This window comes from Alexandromys fortis, unplaced genomic scaffold (assembly GCF_014885135.2).
Source record: "Alexandromys fortis isolate MF-2015 unplaced genomic scaffold, M_Fortis_MF-2015_v1.1 scaffold_57, whole genome shotgun sequence".
Lineage (NCBI taxonomy): Eukaryota > Metazoa > Chordata > Mammalia > Rodentia > Cricetidae > Alexandromys > Alexandromys fortis.
In genome coordinates, this window is record NW_026067941.1 from 7424286 (window position 1) to 7449637 (window position 25352).

Sequence of the window (25352 nt, forward strand, 5' to 3'; positions counted from 1 at the left end):
TTTTTTAAGTGCAAAAAAATAAAAATAGGCATCACAGATACCAAAAATAATGTTTTTTACTATAAGAAAACATAAGACTATAAACTTTTGCTCTTCTTTCTTTAGTGATGTATAAACATTTACTGGTGATAATAAAAGTCCTTCTTTAATACAAAAAAAAAAAGAAGAAATCCTAGCTCTCTCTTTTTTATAATTTGTTTTAGTTCATGTCTGTACAAATGTCTGTGCGCTATATGCATCACCACCCTCAGAGGCCAGAAGAGGGTGTCATATCCCCTGGAACTGGGTTACAGAAGGTTGTGAGCTGCCATGTGGATGCTGGAAACTGAACCTGGGTCCTCTGGAGCAACCAGTGTTCTTAATTGCTGAGCTATCTCTCCGGCCCCTCACTTTTCTTAAATGACTGGTGTGTCTTCTCTAAAAGTAGAACTGACAGTACTGACCACTTGGCCTTTTATCTCTAATGCTATGAAGCTCAGAGAAAATGGGAAGCTCAGCTAAACATCCTTACAGTTTGTGTGTCTGGGATTCTTTTCTCTCCCAACTTCAATTTGTATTTATTCTGATTTTTCTCCTAAATGCCAGGCTGGGCATGTGACTCAAGTCTCCTCTCTAAGGAGGCAGAAGAGAAAGGGTAGAGCCTTCAGGGAGTGTTTTCTTCTTTGAAGGCTGGATGGATGAACAAACGCAGGAATGCTGAACCAACTCACGTATATTGATTTCTTTCATCACTATGTGCCGCTACAAAACAATGCTTTGAGAGATAAAAACAGGAGCAATGAAGGCCTGGAGAAGGCCTGCAGGAGCTGGAGTCCTCCTCAGAAGGCACCTCAGAGATGCCTTTCTCCAGATTCTACCCAGAGTCATGGAGGTGGGAACCTAAAAAGTTCATCTCTGAAAAATATTACTTGCAAAAAGCTCTTACTCTTCTATCAAAGAATTCAAAGAGAAGGTTGGAAGGGAAGAGAAGAAGTGAGGGAAGGAAGAAAGAAGGAAAGCAGGCAGCCTGGGCAGAGCAGCTTGACTGCTCCATTTCATAATATACGCCATATCCTCTCAGGATTAGAAAATTACTTTCCATCTGTAATTGCAATTGGCTCAGACGTCACCAACAATTGACTTATTTACCTGGCTTTCTTCTCTTTCTGAGACAAGTTCTTGCTACGTAGTCCCTGCTAGCCTGGAACTCACTATATAGACCAGGGTGGCCTCAAAGTCACAGACTTCCTTGACTGCTTCTGTGTCCTGTGCTAGGATTAAAAGCATGTATCACAAGGTCTGGCAGCCTTTCTTCTTCTTAATGAGACACACTAGGCACATATGCAATCACATGTACAGATATGCCTGTGGCTGAACAATAACTGAACTCCAAGCTGCCCGCTTCATCTCCCAGGTGTCACTGCACTTCAGAGGCCAGGCACCACCACTTAATGTCTACCTTCCTCTTGCTAGAGAACACCCACCTAGATATACAAAAAACAAAATCACAGATGTAATATAGCAGAGTTCTTTTTCAAACTCCCTTATTCATGGTAAATAAAATCATGCACTTTAACAGTCTAGCCACCCCCGGCTGCTAGACTCGGCAACCCTCCCCCAGCTGTTCCACCTCTAGCTCATGCTTACTCATTACTTGTGGTGTCTGCATGGAACTTCCCCACCCGGCTCCCTCCCTCTGCACCATGTCAGGCCTATATCCTTCCAAGAAACTGAAAACCAAACTCTTCCTGAAAGCAGGGAAGTGCACTTCTTGGGTTTGGGCCCATTGTCCCTATTGCTCCCTCAGTGCTCAGAACTAAAGACTTCTTTTCCCTTTGAGGGCAGTATTTCCCACTGTCAGCTTCAGGAAGAATGTCCTGCTTTCTGCCACTCCATCAAAGGCAGCAGAAGACAATCAAACAATACTATGCTGAGGCACCTGTCCTGCAAGGCAGCTGCTTTCCTTCCAAAGTTCCAATTTCACTCCTAAACTTCCCACACTTGTCCTGAACTGCTATCAGCTGGAGCTATGGACATCAGACCTCATCTCAGAGTGGACTTATGTGACAAACAGGAAGAAATAAGCCCAAGTTGTCCTCGCTACCAGGAAACCAACTCCAAGGGTAGCCTCTTGGCTCGGAATGCACAGGTATGCAAATGTCCCAAGGCTCTTCTGTGACTCTTTAAAAGTGACTCAAGAAGGCACCATGGGTTCACTAGCTTATTCCCAGCTGAACTAGCCACAGGAATCCACAGACAGTGTGCCTTGATGCAGTTCAGAAACTGGCTCCTGAAAGTGAAGTAACAGGAGTTAGCTGGCCTTTGTGGAGCAGAGGGCAGCAGAGGTAGCAGAATGCCCTTGAAAAAGACTGGCTGAAGTTGAGTGGTGGGTAAGAAAAAGCCAGGTTCCCAAGAGCTCAATGGAAGGGGCTGGCCAGGCAGCTGTACTGTAATCATGGAGGACAGTAATCACTGGAGATTCCTAAATGTCATTCTGTTTACTGAGAACAGCACCAACTCTAAGAATGAATACAACATGGTACAGGCCACAGCACAAGTGCCAGAGGGGGAGAAACAAGGGTATGGAAAGATACCCAATGTCATATGTAATAGAGAAAATCCCCACCTGGTACCATAAAGAGAATATATTTCAACACAGCATGTAAAAAGGTAGATAAAGCTTTATGTATCATCATAGCCCACTTGCTTAGAAAGAGACAGATGGATGGACAAATGATGGAGGAAGAGAGGAAGGGGGTGGGAAGTGAAGCATGTTGGACATGTAGGAAATGCAAGAGTAAAGCTTCTGGAGACCTATTGACTCTTTAATTCTTGTTGGATGACTTTGCAGTGTGGAGAACTGGTTATCTGTACACATGTGTAACATGTATACTACCCCAATAGGCACTGGGCCACCTACCGTAATCCAGTGCACTACAAATAGCTTAAAAAATACAAGTGCACCTGTCCCTTTAACTATGCCAACTGTGGAATGGGGAAGGCGCCAGTGGAAAAGGCATTTAAAGCAGATTGCCCCATTTAGGGAGATATGATTCTTGGAAAGGAAGACTGGCACTTTTCCTAGACTAAAGGTTGCACAGAATAACCAAAGACAAGGGGTGCAACAGCCTCACCTGTGGGGCTTCCACCTGACTTAAAAGGCAGGAGCCACACAGGAGCCAGACATGGAAACTGAGAGATCAGGGGAAAGCTCAAGGCCCTAGGCTGCTCTCTGGGGTAATTCAGGATACCTGATATTTGAGGTATCCAGGATTTAAAAAAAAAATCCATGTTTGCCCAAGAGACACCCTTAGAAACAGAATTGGGGGACAATACTGTTAAGCTGTCAGGACTGAAGACAAAGAAAAAGGAGAACCTGTCCTTCAGGCCCTCATCCCTTAACTGCAGAACTATTTGAAGAATGTTAATTATTTTATCTAAGTCTCCAATGACAGAAGGTGCACAAGTAGTAGATGATCTGCAAATATCTAGCTTAGTGTCAGGGAAACAGACAAGTCAAGAACAATTCTGTGTCAGTGGAGAGCGCAGCTGGCTATGTTTGACTGTTTTGTGAAGTAGTGAGAAAAGAGCTAGACCTGCACTCTTCAGACACACTCTCTCACAACATGATCACAGCTATCAGAAGGAAAGGAGAGATCTATGTGTAGAGCAAGAAAAACAGCTCCATCAAAAGAGTCAGGTCAGAGTGTACATACAGAATGTATGTGTGCACGCATGTACAGACACATGGGAAGGGTGCATGCTAATAAAATCTATAGCTGCTCAGCTATTCCTGGATTACTGAAAGGGCTGGGGCTGAAGTTCAGTAGCAGATAAGTTGTCTACCAGGTTAGATTCCCAACACTGAAGAAACTAACAAAGAAACAAGAAACTTAAATTTTTCTAAAAATGAGCCAGTTATAGTAGTGCACATCTATAACCCCACACTTGGAAGGCTTAATAGAAGCCTCTCAAGTTTGAAGTCATGCCAACTCACAAAGCAAGACTCTATGACAATTAAAACAAAACAAAACAAAAAAAAAACATTCGAGGCCAGCCTGGTCTACAAAGGGAGTTCCAGGACAGGCTCCAAAGCTACAGAGAAACCCTGTCTCGAAAAACCAATAAATAAATAAATAAATAAAGCCAGCTACTGGGGGGAAAGGCAAAGGTGTAGAGGAGAAAAACAATAATGGAGCTCTAGAACCAGAGGGGACCAAACACTCTCACTGCCCTAGACAGAAAACACAGATGAGAGTTTCTTACAATCACGTGGAAGTCTATGGTTCTTTGACTAGAAATGAATGATGCACATGGGTGATGTAGTCAAAGCACACAGGCATCCCCACCTATGCAAGAGCAGTTGGCTGTGGGGATCACTCTGATCAGACAGGTGCTCCCAGCATTGTGGATACACAGTCTGATTGGTTTGAACTCACTGCCTTTGCTGTTATCACCTGACTTAGGACTGACATGTGATAAGGAAGGTCTGCAGGGCCATCTAGAAAAGGTGTTCTTGATGGTAAAAAGGCCTAACTAGCAAGAACTACTGTCTCTTTCATACGGACATTGAGTTTGGAGACACCCGAATGGCAGCAGCTATCTCCAAAGCACATCTTGGATGGTGAAGTAGATTGGAAAGAATTTTGGTGGTTTTTGTTTGTTTGTTCGTTCTTTATAAAAAATTTTATTACTATGGCCAGATATGGTGGTACGTGCCTTTAATACTAGCACTAAGGAGGCAGAGGCAAGCAGAACTCTGTGAGTCTGAGGCTGGTCTGGCCTACATAGTTGAGTTCCAGGCCAGTCAGGAGACATCACAAAAAACAAACATTATTATCATCATCAGCATCACTATTATTATTGTGTGTGTGTGTGTGTGTGTGTGTGTGTGTGTGTGTGTGTGTAAAATATGTATAAGGACAGACAAATGGAAATCAGAAAAGAATTCTGTGAAGCTGGTTCTCTCCTTTATGAGTTCCAGGAACTGTATTCGGGTCATAAGTTTGCAAGTGCTTTTACCTACTGAGACATCTTGCCAGTCCATACTAGTTCTTTATAACTAACTCCAGAATTGACCACATCACAACATCTTGGTAGTAGGACAGTGAGCTTTCCTTTATGTTAAGACTCTGAGTATGGTTTCTGTCCCTTAAAGTTAAAAGCACCCCAACCACTAGTCCAATACACAGTACAAAAAAGCCAAAACAGAACAGTTTTCTACCACCCTAGAACAGTTTTCTACACCCTACTGGTCTCTAAAAAGATATGCCTAACCAACAAGGGAGCCATGACTCTTTTCTCACTTCTTTCTGTCTTCCTGGTGGGGAAATATTTGAGGAGGCTGTCCCCTCAAGTGATCTGTAGAGGTCACCTAGCCCACCAGCTACTTTATGCACCCAAAGGTGCTCATTCATCTTGAACACCTCCAAGACCAAAATACCCTTGTCCTCGGGGCTGCTGCTAAGAGATTTCAGCATGATGCCCCAGTTCTGGTCTGATGAGATATGCTTCCTGTGGCTTTCAAACCCTTGGTTCAAGTTAGACCCACAGGTAATCCTTTTATCTATCTGACCTTCAAATATTACTTCTCTCCTTGTTACTTTCAGACAAGTATTTTCTTACAGTAAATGCATGAATCATGTTTTACTTTTCTCAACTCTCAGGCCTTCAAGACACTTCAGGGAAATCAATTTGTCTCAGATAATCAATGAATGAATGATCAATTAATCAATCTCTCTTCTTCCTTCCCTTCCCTCTTTCCCTCTCTTTCCTATCCCAATGCAAACATATCTAATGAGAAATAATCATGTTTACACTCAGATATTTTTGAAACAGAATAGAATATAAGAATCTAAATATAAATATAAAAATATAAGAATCTAACATTGTATATCTTTTAATCTAATCAAAACATCTTCCTTGAAACGTTTGTATTTTTAAAACATTTTTTATATTTAGCTATTTCTCTTTCTTACAAAATACATGTATTTCAGTTATGATCTCTTATGTTCTTTAGTCTTTATTTTGAGAGGGGGGTGTGGGGGGGTTAGCCTGCATGTGTGCATGCAAGCCAGGAGAGGGCACCAGGTCCCCCGGTCTGAGGGTACAGGTGGTTGTGAACTGCCAGAAAGCTGCTGAAACCAGAACCTGGGTCTTCTAGTAGTGCAGCCAGTGCTCTTAACTGCTGAGCCATCTCTTGGCCCCTCTGGATGTTCTTTAAGACTAGCTTCACACCCAAATCTTAACTGGCATCACATTTTTTCTATAACCACCTTACAAAATAAATTTAGGGAAAAAATTGTAGAAAAAGCTTTGGAACACAGTCCCTGGTAATCCTAGGACTTCTGAAATGCATACAGCTGGTCAAGCTCATTCAACACTCCCTATTCCTAACCCCAGAACAACACCTTTACCCAGTTTCTCACTTTTGGTTTTTTGTTTTGGGGTTTTTTTTTTGTTTTGTTTTTGTTTTTATTTTGCAAGCAACTTGTTCAGTACCCACAGTCTAGGAGAAAACCATCCTCTGAAAAGATAATGAGACTCTCAGACATATGTATCAGCAACTCACAGTCATTTGTTTTAATATAAGAAAAAGTAATGTTGATTATCACAAACCATACATCACACAAAATTACTTTTGCCAGGCTGCTGGATATAACACATGACTTTCCCAGAGGAGAAAAACAACCCTCCCTCTAATTATGTTTTGCTTAGAGAAAAACAGAAATTAATTTATATGCTCTAAAATATATTTTAACTTTAAGAAGTAGAGTTGGCCTAGAAACATAACAAATCCAATCACTGACTCAATAAGTATTTATTAAATACCAAATATTTGCCAGGCACTGTGTCAGCATTGTGGTTTTAGAATTAAAAGCCTGTTCTCTACCCTTATGAAATCTCACCATGTGGATTACAAGTGAGAACTAATATATAAAGAATCGGGGTGGGGGTGGCAGCTCCACACATGAGATATTACACACAAGAAGAGCTAGCATAAGATGCAAACACATGCTACAACATGGGTGATGCCCAAGAACATTATGCTAAGTCAAAGGAGCCAGCTGCAAGAGACCACACATTTTATAACTCTATTATAAGAAATGTCTAGAACACCAAGCAGATCAATAGTCCCCAGGAGGAGGAGGGTGAAAGGAGAATGACTGCTGATGAGTACAGAGCTCCTTTTGGGGATGAGAAAAATGTAAAATTTCTAAGTAGTTATGGACACACAGTCCTATGCATATACTAAAATTCATTTAACCATATACTTTACATAGGTGACTTGTGTGAATCTCAAAAAAGCTGTCAAAAACGTACAAAGAAATCAACAGTCTAGCTATGCAAATAACCAATTAGAATAAGAAATTCATTATTTGCAAAAAGCAGATTGAAAGTTACATAGGCTATTAAAATAAAACTTTCAAAATTATTAACATACACAGGAAAGAATCCATGGGGAAAATGGCATTAGCTGGGAAGACTCACTTCAGAAAGATATTGGTCCTCCTAAGTACTTTCTGAATTGAATATGATCCCAATGGAAAGGTTCACAGGCTTACTTTTTCCTGGAATCAGACTATGTTGATTCTAAAGTTTTAACGGAAAAACACACACAGGGAGGAGCCAGGGCTACTCTGAAGAGGAAGCACAATGAAAGAGAATGAGTCTTTCCAGACATTGAAAACCACAGGCTTCAATAATCACCAGTCAGTGGAAACAGAGTCCAAAAGTAGAACCCCAAACTTACAGATATCTTATGACAATATGATACCATGGCAAGAAACATAAACTTTTAAACAATGGTGTTGGGACAGCTGAGTACTGGAAAAATATAAAGCCACATTCAAACCTCAGGACATATACTTTCCTAGTTTAAAAAACAAACTAACATATAAATGGAAAAAAAATCAGATTTAAATAATACTTGAAAGGAACTAAAAATAATACACAGGAAAAAGTCTAACTCAAAATACAAAAGTAATTTTATAAGAGATAAATTTGATTACATTAAAGAGATTTCCAATGAGCTAAACATTACAACCAACTAGAAAAGCTTTTACAATTCATTTCAAAGACAACATATAGAGAACAATTAAAAATAAAGAATAAAAGATAACAAAATATTGAGAAAATGTGTAAAGTTCAAAACATAAAATGCCAGTTAAATATATGAAAACATACACAATCTTATTTATGATAAATATGAATTGAAATTAAATTGAAATGTTATATCTCACTTCCAACAAAGCTCCAAAAGCTTAACATCAGACAATGTGGGTGATGTCTCACGGAAATACATACTTTAATGTATTACTTGTGAGCATAATATGGTACAACCATGTCATTGCCAATTGTGGGTCTTTTCAGAGCAAAACTACAAAACCAGCTCTGGTGTGCTCTAGTCAGCTTGAATCTAACAAAACCTTGTGCATAGTTAATTAGGGAATAAAGAAAGAAGCTCACCCCCTCTACAAGAGACTCATCCTGCTCACTGAGCAGGTGCAAGGATCTACCCAGCAATTGCTGTGCTCTTTAACAGGAGACTGTGCAGAACTAAGGGATTATAAGGAAGTTCACAACCAGACACAGGACAATATCCTATAGTGAATGCTGATTTCAGTGTATCAGATTCAAAAGACATTTCAATTATGGAAATACAGTAAGAATAAATTATTAAATAAGATAAGCTTCACTGGGGCTGGAGAGATAGCTCAGTAGCTAAGAGCACTGGCTGCTCTTCCTGAGGTTCTGAGTTCAATTCCTATTTGTAATGAGATCAGGCAAGTATACATACAGACAGAACACTGTATACATAAAATAAATAAATCTTTTTTAAAAAGATAAGCTTCACTGAAACATAAAGTTAGCAGAAAAAAAGCAAAGTTTGAAATGATTAACATTATTTTATCTAAAAATAAAACTTCACATTCCTATTTATAGAGAAAGACCTGAAAAGTGTAATCGTAATAACCAGAAAGCATGGATGTAAAAAGCATGACGGAATCTGTGGTAGCAGGACGGGAACATGTGTTGTATACGGCTTGCTTATTTTCTAGTGTTCTATACCACACAGTGTTTTAAAGGAGTTAAATAAAGCTTCAAGATTCCCACCAACAGTGTGTACTTGTAATATGGTGAAGACCACAGAGACTGCCACATATGTATCCCTCTCCTAGTAGATCTTGCAACCTCCTGTAGGAATGTGGAAAACTGGGTCACCCAAATCAATGACACATGAAAACTTTACATGCTATGAATAAAAAACAAACAAAAAGAAAGCAAAACAGGGTGCTCTGCTTTGGAAATCAGCATGTGATTGACAGTGAGGGCCAGGGAATGTAGGAAGTGACATTTGGACTCTGACTGCGGAGTGAGTAGGAGCTCAACAGGCACTCCTTGCAGAGCAAGAGTCAGGGTCTGACAACTAGAGGGACGCTGGCACCAAAGGAGAAACAATCAGAACGCTACGGCCTCTCTTCTTCAGAATCTGGGACTGTACTGCACATGGAAGGGAAGCACTTGCATGTCTGAATGACAGAGTGACTAATGTACACCTAATATCACTGTGGGACATGCTGGAGACACTCAAGAATGGGCATGAAAGGGGTATGGTGGCACATGACTTTAATCCCAGCTTTTGGGAGACAGAGGCAGGCAGTGTGCTTAAAGCCAGCCAGGGCTATGTAAAGAGACCCTGTTTCAAAACAAAACAAAACAAAACAAATCTTAAAAAAAAAAAAAAAAAAAAAAAGAATGGCAATGAGGAGCCAATTTAGAAGACCAAATCATGGGGCTGGGGAGATGACTGACTGTAAAGGGCCTGCGGCACAATCATGAGAACCTAAATTCATTCCCAGCACCCACATAAAATGGGTACAGTGGTGCATCACAGTGCTGGAGAAACTGAAATAGGCAGAACTTGGGGATCACTAGCCAGTCCAGTCTGAAAATCAGTGAGTTCTGTGGAAAGACCTTGTCTCAAAAAATAGAATTGTTGAGGAAGGCACCTGACATCAACCTTTCATGTCTACCACAGGCACGTACACATGTACACACACACACACACACACACACACATGACAGGGTACAATGGGCTAATGTAGGTCCAGCCTGATACCCAATGCAGCACAAAGTTTACTTTTGTAAATAGAATATAGCCCAACCTGTCCAGTATACAGTCTATGTTGCTTCCACATGGCAACTACAGAGCTGAGCTACTATGGTACACACAATGTGGCTCAAAGTCCAAGAGATATATTATCTGGACCTTTATAGAGAGTTTGCCAGCCCCAGGGAGATATGACAGTGGAGAGACCTGGGTTCACAATTCACAGTTCACCTTCCTTACTCAGGATTCTGTGCTGTGAATTCATCTACTCACCTAACTCATTTGCAAACCCCAAATTAATACTCAAGGTACTTTCTGTCATTCCCCTGTGAGAGCAGAACAGCTGGGTGGTCATGCTGCCTTCATATGTGTGCCTAGCTGAAGCTCAGCAAAGAGATGCTCTGCCTTCTTATTGCAACTCTTACACCATGAACAAGGGTGTCCTAAATACCATATATTTGATGCTTTATGTTTTTGTCTTTGTGTGTATGAGAGTATGTGTGTGTGTGTGTGTTTTATTTGGCAATTTTGCTGTTTAAAATGGCTGAGGTTCTAAGCACTGTGCTGTGATGCTCATATGAGCTCCAAGGTAAAAGAAAGCTGTGGCATTCCTTATGAGAAAAAAACAAGCCAAATGATAAGCTCATTTGGGCTTCTGTGATAGCACTGTGGGCTGTTGAGTTCAATCTTTGTCAACAGAAAGACAGAAGATAAAGCAGTTGTCACAAACCCTGGTAACCTGAGTTCAATTCCTGTAACCCATGTAAAGGTGGTAGGAGAGAACCAACTCCACAAAGTTGGCCTCTGACCATACAGGAGCCATGGCATACACATGACCACATATATATGCATTCCTCTTCCTTACCCCTCTTACACACACACACACACACAGAGAGAGAGAGAGAGAGAGAGAGAGAGAGAGAGAGAGAGAGAGAGAGAGAGAGAGATTAGGTTGTCTGTCAAGATTTGAGTAAATTGGGAGCATGGAGACCATGGCAGAGGGTTGAAGGGGAGGGGAGAGGCAGGGAGGAAAGCAGAGAAAAATGTAGAGCTCAGTAAAAATAATTTTAAAAAAAAGATTAGGTTGTCTGTAAGCAGAAACATATAAAAACATTGTTAAACAAATTTATGAACACATAATATGTACTAACATATAACATCATTACACAGATGTTATTGATGCCATGTAGTGGTCAAATGATGAAAATAGGACCAAAAACTCATAGAAAATTATCTCTATATTTTCCTTACCAATAATGGCTCACTGTTCACAAATTCAGGGTTCACAGAACATAACTACAGCTAATAATGAGAATGGCTACACTAAGGAAGCAAAAAATATCAATAAAAAGTGGTGATAGATTAAATACAAAGTAAACAAAGGCATGGAAGACTCCAGTGTTTCTGAAATAAGCTGCTGTGTGGAAGGTACCATGTGGAAACAAAGCATGGAACACTAGAGTATACCTCACAGGGCGACCAAGACTTTTTCTTTAGATGTGTTAAAGTTGAGCCTATGAGATCTCTATATTGAGATGTCAAGTAAACTGTTGTCTTCGTGACTCCAGAGCTCAAAAAAAAAAAAAAAGAAAAAAAAAGTCCAAGTACTGATGGTACTTTGAAAGTCACTGACACAATGAAGCAAAACTGAAAGTCTGGGACTGACATGTCACTCAAGAGGAAAAAAATTAGGGAGCAGGGTCCAGGCCCAAGCGCATCCAGGTACTCCTTTACTTCCACAATAAATAGAAGGGATCACTTAAATCTTTATCCAGGTACTTTGATTTGTTTAGCTTGAAAGGACTTTGAGGAAGAAGTTAATCTGGTGGTATATGTCTAAAATATGATATACATTCAAATCCCTTGACCTGGTAAACATAATTTGGACAACAGATCTTAAAATTCAGATAAACTTTAATGTTACAGAGAATTATTCTGAGGAATAATTCATGATGGCAAAGCCAGAAATAATCTTAACATTTGGGGAATGTTTACTCTGACAATATTAATGATATTTTCTTGTGATTTCATCTATAGATTCTAATCTTAGAAATTTCAGCCTTTCCAAGGATTTAATAAATGTCCACTTCTATTTCCTTCAAGCTCAAAACAAAACCCCAAATGATTATCCACTTTCACTCACTATAACACAAGCTGCACCAGGAAAGACTTCTATCCATTTGGCACAATGCTGTCCACTAGGCCCCTCAAACACAGCGTGCTGATTGTGCATAGTTGACTTCAGTTGAATCTCATGTTTTAATCACATAAGATTTATAAGAATGTGTTGTAAAGGGGCTGGAGAGATGGCTCAGTGGTTAAGAGCACTGGATGCTCTTCCAGAGGTCCTGAGTTCAATTCCCAGCAACCACATGGTGGCTCACAACCATCTGTAATGAGGTCTGGTGCCCTCTTCTGGCCTTCAGGCATACACACAGACAGAATATTGAGTATACAATATTCAATACAGAATATTGTATACTCAATAAATATATTTTTTAAAAAAGAATGTGTTATAAAATGATGCAACTTGTCATTCTGTACCATTCCATTTGTCTAACAGACTTTCCTCTCCCCATGTTGAGGCTCCTTCTCCATCATTTGTTAAACACTCTCAGGCAGCAGAGTCTGAAGTCTGGCTCAACTATTCTGTTCCACAGATAGAGATGTCCTATGGCCTGCTAGGGGCCAGCTAGGGCTGTATCTCACTGGCAGATCATTTGCTGAAAATGTGGAAGGCCCTGGGTTTGATCCCAAGCAACATCCCCAAGCACATGCATACATGCATATGTGTGCACATGTGCATAACACACTTATAATGTGACAACATAAGCCTATAATCCCAGCACTTGGGAGGCTAAGGCAGAAGGACCTTGAGATCTAGGCCAGCCTTTGTTACACAGAGAGTTTGAGGCCAGTACATAGTTATAGGCTACGTAGAGAGGTGTTCCAAACAAACAAAAAGTCATACTAAATGAAGTGAGTGGTATGATTTGTTTTTGCACTGGGTTAACTATTTCCTTTCAGGCCTGAATTCTATGCCTGCCACGTTATCTTTCAAGGAAAGCAACATACATCTGCATCTGCAATTTTAAAATACTCAGACTTTGGCTGAAACAAAAGTCATTTATATCTGGAGAAGAACCAACATATTTATAAATTCCACTTCATTATCTACAAGGGTAGGTAAGTCTCCACTACACAGCCACAACTTGATGATAAAAAGCATCAGTTGGCTCTAGACTGCTGGGGTTGACCCTGTCTTTCAGGGTGGCCTGCCTCGCCTTCCCGTGTTGTCTGTACAGCATACTAACAGTCCAGTCAACCCTGAAGAAATGCCATGGGGAAGCAGTGAAGTCTCACAATGCAACAGGCAACCTCACAGGCTTGGTAAGTCTTTTCAAAACTCATCTCCTTGCTCAAAGTAGGCTCGTGGCCTGGCTGCCCCATACCACACCCTCCTCCACACCAGCTACTCCACACTGCTTTACCATCAGTACCTTGTCTGGCTTGGTGATGAACATTTATGTTAGGGAGAATAACAATCCAGCACCAATGGTCTCAGCTTAAGTTGTCTCTTTTTAAGAAGGATCCTAAGCCCTTGTTGTGTGTTGTCTGGGCCATTCTAACAGCCCTGTGAGAAGGAGGGCAGCCTGCATGTCAAGACAAGAGCAGGCTGGAGTCAGGTGTATACAGGTTTAAGCTCTGGCTCTACTATGACTGGTCAGAAGGCTTTGAATACATTATTAAATATTGCTAAGCTTCAATTTCCCCTTCCATAAATGGGAGAAAATAACAGAGCTCTTAAATGTTAGCTAATAATAATATGTTACAGTGTAAATGATAACTGTCCAGTCTGTTCCAGGGTCCTAGGGCCAAACTGCACCACTACAGACTAGCCAGCTGTGGAAGGTCCAGAGGAAGTAACTCCTGCACTTGCTGACCTGCCAGAGGAGACGGGAAGATTTGTGAGGGAACAGAGGCAGCCTCTGCACATTCCTGAGCTTCTCGTGGCCTGCCAGTCATACTAATGTCAAGTCTCTCCCCCAAACATCTAAGAAAGCCTTCATCAAAATAGCTATCTGACTTTAAATGTACTGGCTCTTCATTAAGAATGCATTTCTCCAAAACAATAACTTTCCACGGGAAATGCAACTGGGGCCTACCACAGACTTCACAAATGAGAAACTCTAGGGGTTGGGTCACAGTTTTGGCAAGCCCTCTAGGTGACTGGTAGTCCTCCAAAATAGTGCCTCACATAGATACACTTCGCAGAGTTCCATGACATCCCTTAGAAGGCACAAACATGCCCAAGATGCAAAGAGTCAGAAAAATAAATAGGTAGGCAGAGAGGCCCTGTGGGTAGATAATAAGCAGTTAAAGTGGAGAGGAGAGATGCTGTCAAGCATGAGCAGGAGGGGAGGCTCCAGGAGCTAGGGGCCAAAACTTATACAACAGAGTAGCTATCAGATTTCTAGGTCTTCCATGAAGCTTCACTGGTGGGAGGAACTATTGGAGCAACCTTAGCAATTCACAGGCCATGGGTCAGTATCATGACTCCCGTGTTTTCAAAGCAACTGCAAGTATGAGATGGATAGAAGAAGGGAGGGGAGAGGATGACAACAGAATAGGAGATGACACAATTAACAGCTGTCATTTGTGCAACAAGAAAATATTTCAAGTAGTCTTCATTTCTGAATTGTTTGAAACACAAGGTAACCTCATACTAGCAAGGTAGGCCCCTACTTTTCCCCTTTCGGCAAGATTCAAAGAGCCTAGCCATCCCACACCGTGGCTGAGGAGGCCCTGGAGTCAAGGTGTGTGCCCATCCATAGGCTGAGCACCTGCTGTTTCCCATATCCCCATGGCTTCAGGGCACCTGAAGATCGATCTCAAGCCTTTCCAGGATCTGCGGGTGTGTATTCAAAGGCGCAACAGGCATCCTTGGGATACCCCAGGTCCCAAGAGGAGGTAGGATGTTTGCAGCTTGGACTCACCAACCAGAAAGGCAGAATGGGGTCTTGTAATGAACTTGCCCCAGGATTCTGCTAATGTAAGTCTGTCCTTTGGTGTGCTTTTATCAGTGTTAAAGTCTGTGTCCAGAAGTCACTCAGCAGGACGGAAATTCCTCCAAGACAGGTCAAAACCAACACCACTGCAAGTGTACTCACAGATCCCATGTGTTGTTACTGAAAGCAGTGGCAAGTCTCAAGTTTGTGGCCATGTCAAAGGGCAAGAATGACTCAAAACTGAACCTTAGGAAGGCAAAATTGTTTTAAAAGTTGCTTAATGGCTTAAAAGTACTTTGAGGTTCTGTGAAACTAATCATGATTGTACTAGGCCTTTGCCTGTGATTTTCTGCTTTTACTAAGAAGCTCATAGTGACAAGCTGCAAACTTGTTCAGGGAAACATAAGGGATGAGTTCCTAACAGAAAACTGAAAATTCTAGAGCTGAGGGCACTGTGGCCTTGCTCTCCTAGAGGAAAGAAAAACACACCCTTTAGGTGCTGGCCTCTGTGTAATACTGCAGGCTTTCAGGCAGCCCAAGAGGCCAGAAGTCAGTAGCTGCCCATAGGTTGGAGACAACAGGCTGTGGGCTCTGGTGAATCCTAGGAACCTAGACACTGGGGCTATGCCTAGCAGTACAGTCCAGTGAAGCTGTCCGCAGCATTCTAGGCTGTTATGGGCTTCTCCGCACCCCACCCCTACCTTGGCCTCCCTAGTAAGAGGCCTCTGCAGCCTCTTCATTGATCTGGACACATGTCAGAGGTGGAACACTAACTCACAAAGGCCCTACCAGGTTGTACTATGGTCTAAGAAAGCCCTGTACAATGTAAGGAGCCTACAAAAATAAAGATTCTTAAAGGAATAGAAAAAAAAATGTTTTGTCCAAACCAGCTAGTCTCCTGATCTTAGATCCCTGCCAGAGATACAGGAAGGAAACAAAACAGAACAAAAACTTCTTGAACCACTGGGCCAGACACCACTGACAAATACTCTCTCTGAATGTACTCCTAGGCAACCCAGATGCCCGGCCCAACTCCAGAGTATTCACACCTCCTACCACAGTACCCAGCTCCCTGGCAAGCTCTCCCAAGTTCCCTCCCTCCTCCTATTACATCCAGGCCACTAAAAATTACCTGGTTCAAGTATCATTGTGATACCCTTCTGCACACCATAAAATGTCTCTTGATTTGGAACCCCTTTTAAACCTTTGACAACTGATCCAAAACACTTACTGTCCTCATCTGCTGGTCTATTTTGTGCTTACCACTCCAGCCAAGCAAAAATTACTTTGCAAATGAATCCCATTATACACTCTGCTCATTCACCTTGTTAAGCCAGCACAAGAGCTTTGGCTGTTTCTGTTGTCTTTATAAAGGACTACTTCATTTACCCAACTTCCCTTGAAATAGGCTGATCCAAGAAACTGATCTACATAAATTAATTTTCTTCTCTACAGAAACTTAACCCTTTATGTGATCTTAAATCCTTTTCAGAATAAGTCATGGTATAACCAAATGAAACTTTATGTTGAGGATTTTCATTTCTGTAATACATTAGAAAGCCTCCCCATCTCAGTAAGCAGAATATAATGAATATCAATTAATCATTTCCTTACGGTGCAGGTCATACTTAATGAGTAACAGTAATCATTCCAGGCTGTGGCTGCAGATATAAACAGTCCAGACTGAAGCTGACTACATGTATGCATTCTTATGTGCCCTTTCACTCAGATTTTCTGAAACTTCCTTCCCGTCTGAAGTCCCTGCTCTCAGTGTGGATTTTAATGACTGGATGCAGGTACACAGGATGTGAAGGGTAAACTCACTGTCTTTCTGCAGAATCCCAGGAATTTACAATCTTGTTTTTGTCAGAGCACTGTAAGTTCTTTATTTGGGATGGGGGTCTGAGGGAACCTTCCACAACTAGCAACAAAACAGTTTCCTGAATCTTTATCATGTGATTTTTTTTTTTTTTACAGGCTGTAGGTACAAAAACCACAAAAAAAAAAATATGGACTTCTTTAATAGGATGATGGCAAAGTTCTACACAGGACTGGCATGGCAGATTTTGACAAACCCTTGGAAAAGTCACTTTATAATTGAAGAATACTTCACAGATTGAACAGGAAATATTGGTATGGAGGGAAATGCCCAGTTTTCACAGATACGCCTTTTAAATCAAGATGTGATGTGTAACTGTACAGAAGTGCTTTCTTCAGACCACATTATGAAGCTTCACAGTGAGTTCTCACTGCAGATGGACAGAACCAGCAGGGGAGGGAATGCCCTTGTTCTATTATGTATTAGATGGCATTCTTTCTGTGACAGAGGATTTTATAATGTCTGCACATTAGCACACACAAAAGAGTCAATCCGTCTTAATTCTCTTTAAACATGGCACTTAATTGATCAGAATGTACTAGAGCAAAAGTAGTTAGGCAAGAATTGTTAAACCAGAATACTACCTAAATCACTACAAATCTGTTTGGTATTATGTTCACAAATAAGTGAGACCACAAAATTAATTTTCAGTTGTGAAGGTTTGCTAATTTGTTTTGTTTTGTTTTGGTAATGATTTCCCTAACTTTTTTTTAAGAACAGAGTCATCCATCTGAAAATGACCCAGAGGCAATGGCTGTCCATTATATCTGTGTCCATTCTGCTGGCTCCAGACTGTCAAGAGGGAGGGAGGATACTCTGTAAGTTGGCCTTGTAACCACTCTCATAAACACCAGGCTCACTGACTGGTAAAACAGGTATGGCTTTCGCTGACTCAGAATCCATCAAGAATCTGACACACCGTCCTTTCTAACCTGGGTGAACTAATATTACACAGGAACATAAAGACACTGTGCACTCTTTTCTTCAGTAAAGTGCAGTGCAAGTTATGATGCTTTATATGCTCTGCGTTCTGTGTGCTCTGCAGCACGCAGTTAAGAAAGGCCCCAAGAGCTGGAATCAGGTGGACAGTAGACCAGAAGGTGGCAGCTTGGTAGGGGGTGAGGATGTCAGACAAGAGTATAAGAAATATTCAGGGGGTGGACGGGAAGGCATGGTGGCACATACCTTTAATTCCAGCGCTCTGGAAGCAAAGGCAAGTGGATCTCTGTGAGTTTCAAGCTAGTCTGGTCTACTTATTGAGTTCCAGGTCAAGTAGAGCTATATGGTGAGAGCCTATCTCAAAAAAATAAAAATAAAAAAGACTCAAGACTAGCAAGTCATGGATCCTGGGCGGCTGTAAAGTATTGCTTAGATGACATTAAAAAGAACAGTCAACCCTAAGAGAGACATACATGGATCTAATCTACATGGGAATTGGAAAAAGACAAGATCTCCTGAGTAAATTGGGAGCATGGGGGCCATGGGAGAGGGTAAAAGGGGAGGGGAGGAAGGGAGGGGAAGGAGAAAAATATATAGCTTAATAAAAACAAATTAAAAAACAAATAAAAGACTTCGTTTAAAAAAAACAGAACAGTCCATGCTTCGTATGTTTATAAAGTTCCTACTAGGGTTAAGGAATTGCAAAACTACAACGGGGGTACACACAAAGATTATGGCCCTCCAGGAGTATCCCAGGAAGTAAGAGCCCTAAAGTTCCTTTTCTTGTATTTTTCATACTAATAAGAATATTATTAAAGAATTGCCCTCAGATTTGATTAGCAGCATTTTTCTTAATAGAGAGAAACTAGCGAGTTCAAAACAGAGAAAGGAGATGTTTCAGAGAAAGAAACAAGTTCTGTGGTGAAAAAGTAGAGTACAGTTGTTATCTTCAAGTATATGAAAGGTTTTAGAGAAAAAAGTAACAGAAAACAAGTTTGACTGAAAGCAGATGAGATTTCCAGCAGGTCCAGGGATCTCCGGACCATCAGATTCACGGAATATTAGAACTGACCAATGAAGGAGCTGCTAATGCTCTTTCCTAGATAACAGCTACCAGGGAGTGGAAGATTTCAAGTCAGGGCAAAGGTTTGCGTTCATTCTTAGTGATGCCTTCCCAGGAACACAGCTGCAGCCCCTCAGAATCGCTTAGGATCTGGGTGCACATTTGTAACGCAGCACACAAGTGTTGCTATGGAAGAGGCAGTCTCTACCTGAAACGAGCAGAAGCTCAGTGACAATGGACACTCTGGAAAGGTCACAGAGGAGAAGGGGGGTGTTCTTTCCTCAGAGGCCATAAGGGGAATAGAAAAAAAAAATGTCATCTAATACACGATCAGACAAGAGTGTATCCCCCTACCCCTGACCCTGGAGATTCTGCTGAAGGCAGGGAGGCAACTATCATTTCTCAGAGGCTGTTGCTCCAGGGTCCTGTATTCCCCAAGGTAAGGGTACAGCCAGGCTTTTCCCAGAAAGCCCTGCTCCTGGGAAATGACTGCCGAAAGCTGCTATGTCTGACTCCTCTGTCTGTGTCCTACCAGCAAGTGCCCACCACATGACTATCTGGAATACAAGTGAGCCCATGAAGCCAGGAAGGGGCACAGCACGGTCTTCAACTCTAGACGTAGAAAACAAAAAATGTCCCAGTAGCATGTGCATGTGAGAACAATAAAAGTTAAATAATGAAAGAGAAAACAGCATTCTATACAAGAGATGCCAATATTTAAGAAATTTCTAAGGAAATCTGTAATGAGAAGCTTTGAAATTCACACATAATTCTTTTAGTTCAACTAAAGAAAACATTTTCAAATAAAAGGGAAGTTGAGTCTTCCCTTCACACCATAAGAAAACAAAAGTGTGTAAGAACTGACATACACAAAAGCAAACAAACAAGCAACCATTGCATCTGGGTCAGACACACTCCCCAGTAAGTCTGTATACCTTTAAATATTTTGACTTTCACTTCCTCTATTGCTGAACTCCTAGAGGTCAGAGGCCAGGTCTTTGTCATTTCTCCAAACACAGAACCTGCCACAAGGCCCTGGACACAGAGCCTCTGTAAATGTTTGCTCACTGAAAGCATGAAAGATGCACCGTGGTCTGCAGAATGAGGGAACAAACAGGGAGTTCAGCATGCAGAGAGTGTAGAAAGTACATGACCCAAATCACAGTCTAAGTCAGAATCACCATCACCAACCCCTATCATTCTCAGTTTCTTTTAAAGAAAAAATAAAGATCTTCCTGTACTCTGGGTTTTCAATTTTCTAGGTTTTTTCTCCCCTCCTTCAACAAGGTATTGTCACATGAAATGGAGCTATTATGAGCTTGGGCCTTTCAAGTTCACACTCTATTAGTGGTTACACAAAGTCTGCTAGTATTATTCTGAATCCAGCCTTTGACTGCAACCCCAAGCGGTTGAATCGTCATACTAAGGCTACCAGAAAGCACTAGCAAAGCATGCATTCAGAGAACAATAAAAAATGCACAAATGTCCTACCCTCTGATCAGCACTACTTTGTTCCGTGCAAACCTCAAAGGTAGAGCCTTAAGACTGATCTCTATGCGAGAAAGGAAGAAAAAAATGAAGGAGCATGAATTAAAAAATATGAAGAATATAAGCAGCTATAATTTACATAAAGCCCCCAATTTTCTTTGGTAAGAAATTCATATTTAATGCCTAGTGAGGCAGACCCTGGCATGTGGCAGAGTAGGAGCTCTCCTCTAAGAAGAACCAGTAAATAACCATTGGGGACCCCTTACCCAGCCTGCCACCTTGTATAGTAGTGGGTCCCTGCAAAGGGCAAAGGCTCCCTTTCATTCTTAGGGATGCCTTCCCAGCAACACAGCTGCAGCCCCTCCAAGTCTGTCTTAGGATCTGAGTGCACATTTGTAATATGGAAAAGGCATTCTCTACCTGAAACCAGCAGAAACTTGACAGGCATGGACAGTCTGGAAAGGTCACAGAGGAGGAAAAAAAAGGTTCTTTCTTCCATGGCTGTGGGGAGTTTATTGTTGCTGCTTCCCAAAAGGAACAGTAGGAGATGAATAACTGAAATTGAAATGTTGCTATTACTGATTTTCTAAACTATTTGTGGGTTACACTTTCTCTGGGGATGTCATGCCTGTAAGCAACTCAGAAGACAGGGGGATTTAACACATACTAGGAAAATGCCTATTCTAGGCTGGAACTCCACTAAATATCAGGTTCCTCACACAACCCAATAAAGGCTAAAAGTTCTGAAAAGTAAGATACCAAGGTCATAAGCTTGATCCAAACTCGAGCTTCTCTGATTTGAATGTCCTGCCATCCTGTCCAGTATCAAGAATAAAACTAATGAGTTTTGCTTCACTATTCAAATGTAGCAACAAGGAAAACAATAGCTATACTTACTAACTTTAAAAACAGAAAATGTAAACACAGGCCAAGATATTACAGTTGATACGTCATAAAATTCTTTTGAGGGAAGATGACTCAGTTTGGTGGCCCACCTGATGAGGGACTTCAGTGTTTACAAGCTGAATGTGAAAGGTTTGGTTTCCTCCATGCTCACCAACAAGCCATATCTCAGGTAAGTGCGACATAGTTAACCTGGAATTGAGGGATACATAGGGATTCAGACCCTCGTGGTTGACCTTTGCACTGCATACTGAAAAGGGCTTGGTAAGCAAGTTGATGGAGAAATATAATCACAAGGCAAATGTTTAACCTTCTAAAGAAAATAAACCCCCTTTTTTACAAGAAGTTTAACTTGATCAGTATCAAGCCACTGAAAACTGGCATGCTGCTTATAACCCTACTCTTCAAGAAAGTCCTAGAAGACTGACTACATTTCGCCACTTATTAATTTGTATTATCAAATATGCTTTGTTGCAAAAGCAGCATGCCTGTCTAAATTTTTACATTCCAGCCTTCACTCAGTATTCCGGTCACACTCCATTTGAGAAATTCCAGCTAAAAAGTCTCATGTGTCATTAGACTTCTGAGAAGAATCATGTGAACTATTAGAGGGCAAAAGCCCTCTTCTCGGAGAAGTCTGCAGGAGAAGTCTTGCTTGTTTAAGACACACACATGCAAGAGCACGCGCGAGCATGCACACACGCACGACACACATGCACAGTCCCTGGGTTTGGTTGAGATATGATTAAAAAAAATCAGGTTCACTGAATCCACGGATTGTCACTGCGGGTCAAGGGAGAGGTCATGGTAGTCTTGGACACACACACTGTGAGTGAATGCAGGTCCCCAGAGCACAGTCCTTGACTGTGGAGGTCATTTATCTGTCTTGCAGCAGGCCTCACAGTCCCTCACAAAAAGAGCAGGCCTGAGCTTGGGGCTGAGCGGTTCTGGGCTGTAGAGGAGTAGTGCTGAGCAAGACCAGGAAAAGAGTGATGAAGAGGTACAGAGATGCTCCAGAGAAGAAAAAGCTACAAACAAAACAACAGTTAAGAGAATCCACAGACAAGATTCAAGATAACCCAGGGATGGAAGGGGTGGCAAATTATGTTGCCTGGAATAGAGGAGGGTTGGGAAATAAAACTACGAACTGAGACCCCCGAGCTCCACAGTCCTACACTGTAGCACCTTACACACCTGTCATTCTTTATCTCACATAACCACTGAAATAACAAAGTCATAGACCAACCATACCAGGGCTTGCATGCCCCCCCTCCCGGGGGGTAGCCTACATTCCTCATGGATTCCAAATGAAATTAACATGATAAATGCAGTCCCTAAGGTAGCTTTGTACAAAGTTGACAAAATACACTCCAACCACCTAACCAGCCCCTGGAAGAAGAAAAGCAGCCCTCTATCACAGTTGCGAATCCAATGCCAAGTTCCTTCTAAAATGCTCACCCCGAGTGTCCAGCAGAGGGAGTCTCAAGGAGGTACTTAATAAAGAAAAAACTGTTTCATTTTAGCACTCCAGACAGTGGGAGCTTTGACTGCAGCCCCCTCCCCTAGAACAGATGAACAATGAATGGCCGACATGGGCTCTCCTACGGTGTTCACATACCCATTGGCATGCTCCTATTCTATGTGGTGGAGTGACCAGAAATTTTGTTTTGTTTTGTGGAACGGTTAAATGGACCTTGTGTTCTTCAGAATCAAAGAGGAAAGCCCCTGGAATAACATTTCTCTGTTGCTTTCTAAACAGCCCCTTTGTTTCTAAGAGACTCTGGAAAAAAATATTTACAGTCCATAGGTTATTTACAGCCTCATTATTCAGAGTCGGGCTGGTAACTTTATTGCGTACAGAAACCTAATTCATTTGGAGCCCTGGAACTAATAACAGATTTTCTTTTCAGATAAGTTTTTTTTTTTAAATCAGCCTCTCCTAACAGAGATCAAACTATTAATGAGATCCCAGTTTCACTGGGCCCCACAGTTCCCCGGGTTTATAGGATTACAATCTCCCCTCGCCCCTCCTCTTGGTTCCTGGCAAACCCGTTTCCCTCTCATTTGCGATTTCATCCACCGAATATCTGAACAAAACCGAAAGAAAGCCAGATGGATTCACGCTAAAAAAGTATGTAAAAGGCTGCTATTTCAATGATTTCACGAGAGAAACATTTTCACGATGAAATAACTGAAAATTCAGGCACACTTTGGTTGAAAAAGCCCCCGTACTACAAGCACACAAAAACACATAGAAGTGTAAAAACTTAGTTGATTCGGGTTTGATTTTTCTCGCTGCAAGCTGACGGAACTGACTGAAGAGAACCGAAAGAGTGTGCGAGGCAGCTGTATCGCCTTACCTTTTCTTTCTTATGAAGACAGTCAAACGGGGGGGGGGGGGGGATCAGCCAACGCCAGGTGAAGGTGCACAGCACACAGATCCACCCAGGCCGAGCCAGAAAACCTTCTTTCGCCCCCCTCGCCCCCCAAGCCAAACTACATTCTCCCTGCCACACGCTAATTGCGGGGAGATTTTGAGCCTATTTCATTGTTCTGCCTGGGTCTGAAATGGACTTTTCATCTCTACCCTCTCTCACCGCTTGGCCCCTCACAATCGGATTCCACAGCCGCCGCCGCCACCACCCCCCCTAAAAAATCGGAGGCTCGGAAAGAATAAAGGAGTGTGGGGTGGGAGTGGAGATGTTTGGAAAAGGGAGCAGAGAGGACGGACAAGTAGGAAGGAGATCATTTAAAGGTACTGGGGGAGGATCGCATCACCTTCATTTATCACAAATAAACAGAAAGCAGTCACGGATCCGTCTTTTCCCACACGCCGCCCCCATTTCTTTTCTTTGGGCAACAGCCCACCCGGCACACACCCCCCAGCCGCCTTCTCTGCCCTGGAAATAAGATCCTGCTCCAGGCCGGCTCCGGTCCCGTCTGGGCCCGGGATGGGGGCACCGGGGAGGGTCACGAGCCCCCGCGGCCAGGGCCCGGGGCTGCGGCCGGGGGCTGCCGGGCGAGGGGCCGCGGGCAGAACAAAGCTGCGGGGGCCGCGGCCGGCCGAGCAAGCAGGGGATCGGGGCCGGACGCTCCTTACCTTCGTACACGGGGGCCATCGGGGCCGGGGTGTCCGCGGTTCATGGCAACGGAGAAGGGAACGCGGCGCGCGAGCTCGGCCCCCTCAGCCTCAGTGGGAATCTGCCATCTTGAGCCTGTGTCTCCGCTCTCGGCTCAGCCCAGGCCGCCAGCGCCCGCATCACCGCCTCACTTGGCCGGCGCCGGGGGAGGGGGCCGGGCGGGCGCGTCGCCGCCACCGCCGCCGCCGCCGCCGTGGCCGCGGCCCGGGCCCTGCGCGGGGGGCTCGGCCGGCCCGGGGCGGCTAAGGCGCCGAGGCCGAGGGCCGGGCGGGTCCGCGAGGGCGGGAGCCGGGGCGGGCTGCGGCGGCCAGGGCCCGGGCCGGAGCTCAGCTCCGCATGGCTGTGAGGCGGGGGCGCCGGCAAAAGTTGCCCGTGAGGAGCAGGGGGAGGGGGCGGGGGCGGGGCGGCGCGGCCGGGCGCGAGCGGGCAGGCGGGCAAGCGCGAGCGAACGAGCCGGGAAGAGCCCCAGGGAGTCCGCGCGCAATCGAGCGCCGATGGCACGGATGCGAGGCGGGGAAGGCCGAGCCGAAGGACGGAGCCGGGCGTCGGCGGGGGCCGAGCGCGGCCCGAGGGGAGCCGAGCGGCCGTGCGAGCCGGGCCCGGCGAGAGCGCGGTGCGCTGGCCCGCAGCCGCCGACCGGAGCTCCGCGGTGGAGGCGGCCACAACTTTGTGTGTGCGTGCTTGGGAGTGCGCGCGTGGAATGTGCGCGCGCCGGCCGGGCCGGGGAGCGCGATCCGCTGCTGCCGACGGCGGTCCCGGGGCCGGGGAAAGTGTCTTGGTCCCGGCGCGTGCGGGCTCCGTGCTCGCCGACACGCGAGGGGAATGAATGGAGGGAGTG

General features: G+C 43.4%; 1 protein-coding gene across 5 annotated transcripts in view; it reads right to left on the minus strand.

Annotated features, from left to right (window-relative positions):
- The window catches only part of Hipk2 (homeodomain interacting protein kinase 2), a 193168-nt gene extending 168535 nt beyond the window's left edge, over positions 1 to 24633 (minus strand). For 4 of the 5 annotated variants that reach the window (XM_050147932.1, XM_050147931.1, XM_050147929.1 and 1 more), the window contains exon 1: positions 24475 to 24633. In XM_050147932.1, the coding sequence (XP_050003889.1) occupies positions 24475 to 24493 (19 nt within the window). In that variant the 5' untranslated portion in view covers positions 24494 to 24633. Of the gene's footprint in view, positions 1 to 21466; positions 21559 to 24474 lie in introns of those variants that run through there. The other variant, XM_050147930.1, reaches the window with a different exon arrangement.
- Between the last annotated feature and the right edge of the window lie 719 nt (positions 24634 to 25352).